The following is a 13004-nucleotide window of genomic DNA, read 5'->3' as shown; positions in this document are numbered from 1 at the left end:
GAAAACATTTAGATTGGACGCGCCAGCGAGAGAAATGATTTATAGGATTTTTACAACAGAATGCCACATAATAGTCACAACGCGACGCTCTCCGAAGACGTCAATTGTGCAGTCGACAATAAAACAGGCGAACTAATATTATGGCAACTGTTGGGGAGCCTTCCTTTGGCCGTGCACATCATTCTTTATTCTCGCCCTTTTTGCGACGCCCAGGGTAGCACGCAAACCTAATAAAGATCCGCAAAGTGTAAAGTTAATAAAAATGTCAATTATTCACCCTCTATCACAGGCATGCACTCATTTATATACGCGGGGTTGCACACCTATAAATATAGATCGCGATACAAGCCCCGACCCAGCAGGCAAATGCTGCAAAAGAAAATCCACAGTAGCTACTTTGTGTACACTTTCTCTATTGACTTTTCTTCGCAATTTTCTCCGAAGTTTCGCAGTGGATCAAGGCAAAACACCTCAAGGCATGACTTTGTTTCGAAGGCAAGACCAGGTAGAGAATTAAGAGACCCAGTCACTGGACAGTCAGCATCCATTTTGGGACAGCCAAAGCTCATGGGAAATTCCGGGCAAAGAAGCCCCGCTGATTAAATATCCAGTGAACCCTGTGGAATGCCCAGCGCTGGACTTTTTAATTGCCAATTTATTTATTTTTAATTAAATCGCCAGCAATGGAATGCGAGGGTGAAGCCCTGATTTGATTTGTTCGAGGAATTTCGGGTCCAAGGGTGAGTCTATACCCAGTTGACAGAAGCCTTATAAAAAGTGTAATCAGAGAATTTATTGAGAACATCAATAAATTCCTTTCCATTTCCTCTCTCACTCATCGATTTGAGGACAAAGTTCCAGCAAATGTGAAGCCCAATCAGTGCCTTTTTTGTCCCTTATAGAGAAGACAATGACAAAAAGGGGGATGTCGAGAAGAGAAATAATTATTGTGAGTTTCTCTGGGCCGGTTTTGTTGTGGGACTTTATTGGATGCACTGTGACTGAGGGAAAAAAGTCCTTCAATTTAAAATTCTGTCCAATTTGCCTGCGTCTGTTGCCAGCTGAATGGACACACGAAGAGAGGCTGCAGGGAGAAAAAAAGTGGCAGCCACTGAGAATGTCCCAGGGATCACACCCAATGATATTGTATGCACACAATGGCTTCATTCGTTCAAATTACGAGTATAATATACGCTAATTTGGTCTCTATTATACGGAAAATTGGTAAACATACAGCACACTTCACATCCGACTCTGTATGCAGAGTGGGTGGCGCTTTTTGGGGTCTCTCCGGTAGAGGCTTCATTGAGCATGTGAGGGGAAAGCCCCATTCCCACAAACCTCACATTTGTGCCGAGACTTTTGTTATAAATAGAAATTATATGGGTGACTTTTATATCATTTTGTGTTACTTCATCTAATTAGCAAATTTTCTGCTCCGAAGAGTATACACAGTGAATTAAATAAGGACACCCTTAGCTGTTGGGGATGGGTTTTGCATGTTCCGGGAGGGGAGAAACCCAAAGAGAATTCACTATGAGGATGCTCCAGTGAGAGAAAGTTTCCATGAGCAATTTTTCGTGTGTGTATAGTTTTCACTAAAAGGAGAGAAAGCTGGAAATGCAAGATATATGGAAATTCGCTTGAAAGGAAGTTAAGCCTTTTCTGACTTGCGAGCATAATTGATTTTCCCTAAAACTGTCACACTTTAATATTCTGCCAAAGTTGTTCTTCTGTCCGACTTAAAAAATCGAATATTTCAAGACGTGAGATTTATTTTTCAATTTGAAAATAAAATAAGAAAAACACTTTTCACGAAGACACAGTAAAAAACAGCTCAGTCAATTCCATTTTCCGGGAAAAACTTTGAGCAATGCGAACTGCACAGCAGGGATGCTCTGCAATCATCCTCACGTGAGAGGAGATCTCAGACGTTTTCTCCCCAGGAAAAGGATGGAATTTGTACAATAAGATATTTTCATTCCGAGTGATTTCACAAAGAAGGGAGAAGATGGTTTTGGCTCCATTAGGATTTTCCACACTATATATTGGGATATAGATTTTCAATTGAAATTTTCTTCTCTATTAGATTTGCATTTGATTCACATCCACAGAGCTTCACAAAAGCGCTTGGGGTAAAGCTTGTTGTTTTCCATATCAGGTTGAAATTCGTGCGCCACACTTTGAGATTGGATTAGCGTGAATTACCAGTAATTTTCACATCACTCCTTTCTAATCCGCACTGTCTTATCAGTTGCTGAGACTGTCGTGAATCCTCGCCATCAAAATTCGACATGGCGCGATATTTAAAATGCTTCCCACCTAAGAGGCATTCTTCTTTGATCTCCCTTTCCTCTCTAAACCTATACAGGGCGTTGTATAACCTAAAATAGCAGCTGAGAGGAGGAAAATCGTGGAAATAAGCCCTGAATGAAGCCATTAAATGAATTAATATTTATTTAGGACTTAAATACTGGTGCTCCTGGAATAATAAAAGCGCCAGAGCTGAGATTTACAAATGCAAATCTTTACTTAGAATTTGAATCTTTTTCTCATTTTGTTCTGTGCAAAAAGCCCCACCGCAGGGAGCTTTTCGGGTGGGAGAGGGGGGGGGGGGGGGAGAAACCCTTGAGTTTTGTGTCAATAGGAATGTGTGTGTGTGATGAGGAGAGAAACTTTTTGACTTTTCGGGCTCTCCATTTTGTACTCTTCTTTATTTACTCCTTTTCATTCTCCTTAATTATTTCACCCACTCTAATGAGGATGACTGATATCTCAAGTGTTTCTCAGCTTTCTTGCTTTCAATTTAATGTTGTTTGCGGCATCATTCCTAACTCCCCAAGTGAAAATGGAGGGCTCTTGTGTCGAATTCACGTGAAAGGCATTAATGCCAGACTACTAGCCTGTCCCCAAAAATCTGTGGGATTTTCCCTCGCACCAACGTGCTCAATTAACAATAGTTGCTGGCTATGAATCATATCTGCTGCTGGAGGAAGATTAAAAATTCTCCACCATTGGCAAAGATTCGCCCCATGATTTATGTGCTGAGGGCACAAATAAAAGGATGTGGGGATGGTTTTTCCGCGCTGCGATTCGGGTGTAGTCCTTTCCGTTTGAGTCGCCGAAAAACGCTCAAAGAGGGTCAAGTGTGTGCTCAGAGATAAAGCTCATGGTGTCTTATTCATCCGAGAGGGATTTTTTGCCAGTGGGTGAGGTAAAAGTTTAATGCCTGCCGGGGGTTCGTCAAGAAGTTAGTTAATAAATAATGTCTGAGAAGACGGGGCGATATGATTGATGCAAGTTGACTTTTTCCATCGAGAAGGGGGTTCGACAGAGAGAGAGAGAGAGAGAGAGATATCAATTAGGAGGGCGAGTGAAATGGGTCTGTGCGTGCACACTCCCCCTCAATCTCGAATATTGGAAGTTTTGTGTTTGGGAATATTTTCTTGACACGCTGAATCCGATGGTGGAGCGCCGCCAGAAGAGACCCTCTAACTTTCTTTTTTCCTCTTTCTCTCTTTCACTCTCGGGTCTGGGGCACACAAATGGCTGTTGTTTTGGATCTGCACCATGTGGCCCGTGGATTGAGGATAAAATATTCAAGTGATCTTGCCCCCGAGGAGGGTGAAACCCATCCCTCGAGCCCTAGATTAGTGCCCGTGAGTGATAAATGAGCGATCATTAATTCAATTTTTGGACACACACGCCTCCGGAAGATGAGATACCGAGTCTCGTGGCCCCAAACTCTCACACCCCGAAGGTGAAATGCGAGGGCCATTGTTGGCATGTATATGCGATAGCAAATGGGTATAATAGAGGCATTTATCTCCGTTGATAAAGTCAGTCTTGGCGGCTATTGTGCTTTGAGGGTGACGAGGAGAAAAGAAAGAGCGCTGGTAATAAACTGACTTATGACTTAATTATTCCACTGGAATGATTATCAAACTAATACTCTCTTTGATATTTTCCCCAAATGACCATTGATTCTTTTCGGCCTCTAGTCAATTGTCTCGCTCTATGACCCTCTCAAATTGCCATTGTTCCGTGGCCAACAGTCGGGCAGAACAATTGAGATTGCTCCATAATTGGCCAGGTATTTGTCAGATCTACACTATGAATACTTGACTGAATATTTCTCAGAAGCATAGATAACAAATCGAACAATCTTTTGCAAATATCAAATTCTCGAGAAAAGTCGACAGTTACTTGCTTAAGACTCCACCCACTTCAAAATCCCGCCTATTTATTTGTGTATTGTCTAACTTTGAAGCTCCATTTCGTCAATTTGAAACCTTTTTAGCAAATTTCTTTCTGTTCAAAAATATTCGACCATCGCCATGTGTTTTCCCTTTATTTGCTCAAGTGTTTTCAAACCCAGGCCCTCATTCCAGTTGCAACTTCAATTTGAATATTCCAAGAAGTTGAGCGAAAAGGCTCGTCATTAATTGCTGCATGAATAATTAATATTGGGTTGAGAGAGAGTGAAGAAAAGAGCACGATGGATATTTTGTGAGCTGAAAAGTGCTGATATAATGACAGAGGGAAGAAAATTAAATTGAAAACTTGTGCTGCAAAACCTCTATGGCACACGAAAAGTGTGTGGCGGTGGGCGGTGGGAAGCTGTTGCAGCAAATAAACTTTATGGTTATTTGTCTCTTTGGGTGGGTTGGGAAGAGCTTGTTAAAAATTTACATCAGTTTCCTATCCATAGTGAAATTTTATTCTTCACAGTGCAAAAAAGGGTGGGAGACAAAACACGCCCGCTGGATGGGTTAAGGAATTATTAATGTCCTCGGGTGTAAGTATGAAGCATCCTGAGATCACTTCCTCCACCCAACCCGCATTCGGGTTGACGTGAAAGCGGAGACGGGGAAATCTCTCACATTTCCAAAAAGGCAACTGGAATGGGACTGAGATTTAGAGTCCTTGGAAAATATGTACTCACCCTATGGCTTTCAGTTTCGCAGAAAGGGATTTCATTCAATTAATTTAGCCGCTAAAGGTTGCGGAGGTCGTTACAAGATATTGCATCGCATCAGGGGTGCTCAGGATTTGATGGCGCTGTGTGGAGCTTTTAAAATTTTAAATGGGAGCTTAAATTGAAAATGGGGTGTTGCATTGTAAGCTTACACCCCCCATCGCAGACAGTTATTTCACACTGCACGCCTTCGCCTGACAGTGAGGCACTTTTAATGAAATTACAGAAAGACACTCTCCTTGATCGCCATGATTAATTAGTGTGAGTTTTAAAGCTGCCATTCCCTCAAAACCAACTGATTTTGTTCATCATTTAAAATTGGTTCCTTCAAAATGTATACATTAAAAAAAAGTTCTGTTGTTTCCACTTTCTTCTGCTCTTTTGTTGATCTATTTTTAAGCATAATATCAAAAAACTTTCCCGATCTGTATTTTTTTGGGTATTTACCTTTGCTTAGTTATCATCCCTTGAATATGCAGAGATCTCTCTTCTGGCTATGTTTGAGGACACAAATCCAAATCAGTGATTTCATGGCAAGTGTTCCCTTCCAGAAAAGCTGGAAGACACCAAATTTATTACCATTTGCTACACACCGGTTGTAATATTCGCCGGTGGCGCATTGAATTTTTTCCCCACTGCAACACAAAAAAAGCCTGAACTCGAGGGCTTTTCTAAAGCTCAATGGAGGCAGAGAATTAATGGGTGAGCGAGTGTGTAAAATTTTCGCCATGGGAGAAAAAAGCATCCATTTTCTCCGGACGCATTACTGCAAAAACTCATGTCAAATTCATATTTTTCCTGGGTGTGATTTTTAGAACAAATGTATCAGTTTTTTTTTCTCATTCCGTACATTTATTCTATTCACTTTCATCACTTTTCCCACATGCCCAATTGAATGATTTTTCCTCTATCATAGCTGAAAAAATGATTTATTATGACGTTGATTTTATACCCTGGATTTTTATTACTACATGTGTGATGATTTTTTTCCTTAGTAGAAGATGTGTTTTGATGAGATATGAAACAACAAGCATTCCTGCAACCTCAACCCAAAATCCTTTTTGTGCATTTAATATCGTTTTTAAATTTGGCCTAATATGGCAAGGAATATTGATGAAATGTTTAAAATTGGCTCTGACATAGAAACATTCTTCACGTGACATCAAAATTTTACCAAGTCCCGACTTATCAGTTTGATGATAGTGATTAGAAAGAGAAATGGCTAAAGTTTGACTTTCAGTTGATGTTTTGTTGCCATTTTCCATGCCAACAAGTAAGTTTGAGACTTTGATTTCATCATTTAGTCACACTTCTGAAAGAAAGATTTGGTCCACTTCAGACTATAATTCTTCTTTGAGTAGTGCGCTAATTAAAAAAAAAAACAATTCTTAGCAAACACTCCCGCCAGTTGTATTTTGATTTTTTCTTTTGCAATTTCTTTGCTGAATTATACAAAAATCCTCTATAATCAGATTTTCTAGCATATCCATATATAGATACGCAAAATAAGAAGTGATTTTATAAAATAAAAGTTGTCCCGTGATGCGTTGTAATACTTTTGTGTTTCTTCCTCATTTTGACAGTTATCATTTTGGTTGTTTGTTCTCTTAATTTGTGTCTTACAGACATAATAATGAGATCGATGACGAAAACGGCCGCGAAAGGCGATCTTTCGGTCATGCTTTTCGACTTTTTCAAACAATGTGATTACTAAACTGGCCAGAAGTTAGTGTGTCGAATTAGGCCACACAGAACAACATCGACGTGGAGTGAAGAAGATCGACGTGAGCCATATCATCAAATGACTTTGATCATCTTCAATCAACGTGCATTGACTTCCTTTTAAGTAAGACCGTTTTGCCGGATCCTCATTCAATGTGATACACTTTAGACCGCAGTTTTCTTGAGTTTATGAGTTTAGTGGAATTATAGAAAAAGACATCTTTTATTTTGTTCTACTATCTGATTTTTTTGGTTAATAAATCAATTTCATCAAAAAGAGCTGTATCACATTTAAGGAAGGATCTGATTGTCAATTTTATGATGTCGTTCGTGAAAATAGGATGTTGTCTGTGATGTAGTCAGTTTTATGAATAAATTCCTTAATTTTGTTCCTCTGTAATCTCATTTATATTTGTTATCAAAATGATATTTATGCGTCTATCCAGTACTCGAAAATTTTGCATCATAATGAATTACGAGTGAATTTTCTTTATGCCCGATTTCGATGCTTTTGCTCTATATAGAAAAAGTATGCGCACAATTTTAATAAGGGAATTATCATATTGAGAGTGATAAGGACGGTATATTTTCTTTTTGATTTCCCACAAAAACATGCTAGTTGTTGTCATATTTAGCTGTTGTTCCTCTCTGTATTTTCTTTATACGAAAACATACGATTTTATGGTAATTTTCTCTCTACTCTTCACACAATAATACAGATGAAAACTCCCTGGAAAATTCTCCATTTTCACTTTGATTTCACTGTGTCAATGTCTGTGATTCCCATCCACTTACACTCCTCGTTTTTTGGCTTAAGCAAATAAGTCGCAGCACCAAAAACGAGAAAACCCATGAAAGGCGGCCCTCCGTGGTAAGTATTTCTATTATAATATCCCTGGGTTCTTCATCTCTTATTGAAGTTCTCAAGTGAGATGATTCCCCAGGAGAGACTGAAATGAGAGGGTGGCACTCGAGAGTCATCTGAAATTATAATTAAATTAAATTGTACTTGAGCCTGCTGTAAAACTCGTCCGAGAAATTTAATAAAATCAGTTTGATGTACAAAAACGCTCCACCAACGGAGCCCATTTAACATTGCATATTAAATGATTCCTGCTTATGAATTTCCCTTAGACTCCATCACATCTTTTGGGGGTCATTTTCCACTGGGGAGAGCAGCGAAACTTCTCGTGTCACCCGCCATTTATTATTAATCTAGAGATTTGCGAGCGAAAAAGGGGTTCCAAAATGCTCAAGAGCTTGTTCAACCCTCGTAAAAATCATTACAAATTCCTCACTTGCCAGTCATTTTCTGTGCACAGTCAAATTGCTATCAGTTTATCCAGAGGATCATCGTCGAAACTCTGCAGAGACAACCTTCAGAGGTCATCATCTTGGGGATGTAAAATTGAAAAGAAAATATTCTTCGTCAACCACCGAGCATAACCTCAACTTGTGTGAACAATTCAAGCCTAATGATGGGAAATTTCATGTCAACACACACGGACGGAGTGAAAAGAGGTGAAAAGGATGATGAAGGAGTGGTGCGAAATTTATTATGTATAACACGCAATTGAATAGCATTGATAGAGGCAGAAGTTTGTTCCGCAGCATTTACCAAATTGCCCGTGTCCATTATCGGAGTTTCACCTTGTGCCATGTGTGGTGAAACTATCTTACCATGGATGGCAATATAATGCTCTCCCTTCTCGGGGGAAATATTGACTCAAGTCTTGGGCCGCCCCATCTCTTCTAAGCACGGCCCGGATCGAAAAACACTCACACAGAGTGCGCGCCCAAAACTTGGGGATTTAAAATTCAGCAAGAGTTCCTTACATAACACAAAACCACCCTCGTGGAAACCATGAGCGACACACCGCGCGTCCCGACATAAGGCCGGAATATTTTACACATACTACATCATAAAAATGAAGTATCTCGATTCATTGGTCGGGTGTGAGCTTCCCTAATGGAGCGGCCTAGCGCGTGTGTTTCACCTAAAAAAAATTCTACTCGTCTCGCACAATTGCTGGGGAGTAACATTATCCGGAAGTTCATATTGAATAAGAGGAGACCATTTCTTTGGTGTAATTTGACGAAATACACCTCGTGCAGCCGCACACATTGAATTTTCAATGGGGAAACTCGAGCAGATCCCATTATTGGCAACATTTGGTATGAATATTGGTTAGTCTGTCACTCTGGCATCCTCGGGAGTGGCAGCAATAGGACTACAAATTGAATAAAGTTCCTGCAAATTAGCACTGTGCACAGTGTCAGCGCTATGGTCACTCTGCAGTGCTTTGTCTATCGAGGCGAACGCGCTGCAGCATGCGCGCCAGCGGCCAACCGGGTATATTTCACACTCCGTCAAACAAATCACTTAAATCTCCGGCCCATCTCTAGAGCCATAAAAACCTAATATGCAAATTCTTATGATTTTATTTTTCTGCCAAAATGAAAAATAAACAGCAAATTTCTCTACGCACTCCATCATATTTATCCACCAGATAGTGGGTGAATATTTTGTGTCTATTCACTGCGACATTGGCCATGTGACACCAGTAAGATGGGAAAATCGATATACTTTCCGCCGATGGGGTCCACGGGTCGCCATCTCCGATCCATCAAACCAATACTCTCCAGGAGCCACGTCATCGCCTTGTTTTTGATCTTTCTACCGTACATAATGCTCTCCTCCGGCTTTGGTGTGCCAAAAGTGAGAGAAATTCATCATTTAAATGGTTTCATTAAGTGTTTCCGGGGCAAGACTTGAGGAAATCCACCCCCACATTTATTGGCGTGGCCAAAAAGAAAAACACACGAGCAAAAGGGCGCCCCTTTCATGGGTGAAACAAGAAAAGAAATGTGACGCTTTTTGCCAATTTTTCCTTGGGAAATTCAATCAATTGAAAAATTGAGAAATAATGGCATTCACACACGAAGGGTCTCCTCTTTTCATGGGGTTTCACTCCAGCAATTGCGGATGCGACATCGTTTCCTTTGACTCCGCACTTCTCGTTTGGGGAAAATTTACGAGAATTTTGCTCTTTCTTTCACGTCGACATGGTTAGTAGGCAGTTGTTCTTGGTTTTTAATCATTTGTCTAATCTCAGTTCAGTGTGTACTCCATATTGGATTTTTTTCGAGCCAAAAAACGTAAAATGTTACCGATATCAAACAAACAGCAGAACTCCTTCCACCTGGGCAGATCTATGATTTTCCTGAGAAATCCCTGGGCATTCTAATAATCCACTTAAGAATCGATTGCAGTAATGCCGTCAAACTTCGAGCAACTTCTGCAGAAGTTCCTTGGCATGGGATCGGCTCCTTAAGACTAGAGCCACCCAACCGTAGCACGTAGGCAAATGAGCAATGAGTTTGATAGACAGTTTGGAGGGTTGTTTAGGTATGCACTTGAGCCAGTGTGACGCAAATGCCCTGCCACAAACACGTGCTGTGCCTAATAATTTGCAGAAATTACAGATCAGCGATTACAGGCGCATTATAATAATGACGGTGAGGACTCAATATTGTCTGAGCGGCTGTGTGCATATAAGTGGAGGAATTATGACGGCCAAATACACTTCAATTGTTGTACGTGAATGCTCATCAATTTCCAAGCAAAGTGCGCTCATCCTTATCCTCAAAGTCGGAGGGATGATTATCTCCCACCACCCCAGATGCGTCTTCACTGCAGGGCGCGGGGGTCCATTCGGCGTCGCAACACCCCATTCAAATTGCCTCATTTTTCTCGCGCGTGGATTCAATGGCGCAAGGGGAACCCCTTAAGAATCCCAAACACGCATGGCGCCAAATGAGCTCTAAAAGTGGAAACACCTGCTGGTGAAAAATTATCCGAATCAGCTCCAGCTATCACCCAAATTGAGCACCCCGGCTCTGATCCCCAGTTTGGCGTCTGCGACAACACCAAATTTTCCCCATTTCTCGCGCGCACATCTTAAATTAAATTCAAGCAAGAGGAGCTCCAACTTCCATGTCTATTTTTAGCTGTGCCGCCCCAGAAAGAATACCCCATCATTACAGCCCCGAATCCGCGCTGTGTGGACTCTTCCGCCCCAAATCCACTCCAATATGATAACGAGGAGGTGAAGAGGTCACGGGGCTGCGTCTAATTCGGTCTGTGCTCGTCAACCGCAAACGCTGTGGCCGCAGGAGTGAAAATAGAAGCGTGTGTCCTTCCGCCTACTCCCAAATTACAGTTGGGGTGATTTATTTATGGACACACTCACGAGAGTGTTTCTTATCTCATAGCAATACTGCACAAGTCCTCAAACTGCCTTCTGTATAGCTTCCAAAAACTCCTTCACGAACATTCCTTATCACGGATAACTATTATCCAAGTTTTCCACTCTGTTTAATCCAATTATCCCACTTGAATATTTGAATTTTCATGTCATTTCAAGACACTTTCCTACCTTAATGTTCTGCTGCATCAGTGATTCTTCTTCACGAACATTATTATCCAAGTGTCTTCAAACTCTGCCACGAGGAAACAGAAAAACATAATTTGAACGGCTCAAGTGGAGTCTGTTGCATATAATTACGCACAATTAGACTAAGTTGCTCTGCTAGGTATACCCAGTGCTACAGTTTCACCCCCACTGATTTATTTTTTTATTGTTCTGCGCATTTTTTACACGCCGTCAGTTGTCATCGTTATTTCTTCACTCCTTGTCTGACGTCGCCGCGACGGAGGATTCTTAATTAGCGACACGCTGTTGAGTCATAATCTGGGGTACGCCGGAGTCCCAATTATAGTTTGAGGACGCCAGCACAAAAGGCCCGTCAAAAGTTGCGGGCACGCTTGTGAGGGGTGTGATTAATGTGAGGAATTTGATAAGATTGTGTGAGCATGTTTTTTGCTGTCGCCCATGAAGTGTTAAAATTCGTCCGCAAAGCCCAATAAAGGCTCTTTGTTTGCGTGCTGGCGCAGAGAGTATTTATTCACTTCTTCTTTCCACTATGTAAAGAAAAGAATTGCTCCTGATTTTAGGCAAATATCTCCAGTTGTGAATTGGTAAGTTTTGAGTCGTGTCGCGGTTTCTAGGCTGAGTTTTTTTTTTGCTCTTTCCAATACATTTGCTAGGTGTGTCTTGTCTAGATGATTTTACAAATATTTTACATGTTGAAATTGATGAAATAATAAAATGATCAGAATATTGATGTTGACTTTTTGCATAATGCCAACATTTGATTGCCGTACAATGTGATATTGTTTATTTACCCGAAATTGAAATCTTTGTTGATTTTCCGTCCAACCAATCCATGTAATTAAATATTGTGGATTTTTATAGTGCTTTTTATTTGTCCAATCTTTTTTACCGCCATCAGCGTCCCATTATTGAAAAAAATCATAGCTATTTACTGTCTCTGTTTTTTTTATGCTATACTGTCTATGCTGAAATGTGCACACACATTATAATTAAAAGTTTTGGGATATAAAAATAATCTCAATTATACAGTTGTACTCTTCGCCTCCTCATTCAGTTTAACTATTTTCTACACACAGAAAAAATTACACACACTCTCAAAAAATCAGGCAAAAAGATATAATTTTTTTCTTTAATACATATTTTAAGTGTGATATGGATGTTTAATTAAATTTTTGACATAGAAATAAACCAATTATATTTTATAGATCATATAATAACGTTAAACTAATTTGTTCTCTTTTCTTTGTTTGTTTCTTTCCATTGTTGTGCATCGTTTTCCTGGCTGCATCAAATCACACACATAAAAACTCACCGTGTGCCCACCTTTTTGATGATTAAACCTGGTAAATTGACCAAATGTTCTGCACCAAAAATCAACGCGTTGTTGCGCTGTTCACCCTCCAAATCTGACCAAAACAATCCACCTGTATTGCCACAAAAGATCGCAAGCTGTTTGTTGGTATGCTTAGTAAGCAACAGACCGAAGAGGATGTAAGACAGTTGTTCACACCATTCGGAACCATTGAAGAGTGTACAATTTTGCGGGGTCCCGACGGTGCCAGCAAAGGTGAGTCCTACAATCTTATTTACCTACTGTATTGGCTTTTTGAACCCTGACTTTTGTATGTTTAGAAGCTTTGTTACTATTACGAGGGATAAGAGTTGATAATAGGCGGGGCTTCTGAATGGGCGGGCCCGATCGACAAACCAGCTCAAGATGCTAGAAAGACTTCTTCAACAGTTTTCCTCCCATTCACCTCGCATGGGCTTGACTTTAGGCGAAATTCCGCTCAAATACCCGAAAACGCTGTGAATATCAAAGGGAAATGGCAATATTGATAGAATTT

The 13004-nt window shown here is 40.5% G+C and overlaps 1 protein-coding gene across 6 annotated transcripts in view; it reads left to right on the top strand.

Annotated features, from left to right (window-relative positions):
* LOC132260477 (CUGBP Elav-like family member 4) overlaps positions 1-13004 on the top strand; it is a 298183-nt gene that overhangs the window by 234344 nt on the left and 50835 nt on the right. For all 6 annotated transcript variants that reach the window (XM_059758611.1, XM_059758609.1, XM_059758610.1 and 3 more), the window contains one exon: positions 12599-12724. In XM_059758611.1, coding sequence (XP_059614594.1) covers positions 12599-12724 — 126 coding nt within the window. The remainder of the gene's footprint in view (positions 1-12598; positions 12725-13004) is intronic.

Source organism: Phlebotomus argentipes, unplaced genomic scaffold, assembly GCF_947086385.1.
Source record: "Phlebotomus argentipes unplaced genomic scaffold, Phlebotomus argentipes genome assembly scaffold_18, whole genome shotgun sequence".
Taxonomy (NCBI): domain Eukaryota; kingdom Metazoa; phylum Arthropoda; class Insecta; order Diptera; family Psychodidae; genus Phlebotomus; species Phlebotomus argentipes.
Note: the sequence above shows the minus strand (reverse complement) of the source record. Positions and strands in the feature narration are given on the sequence as shown.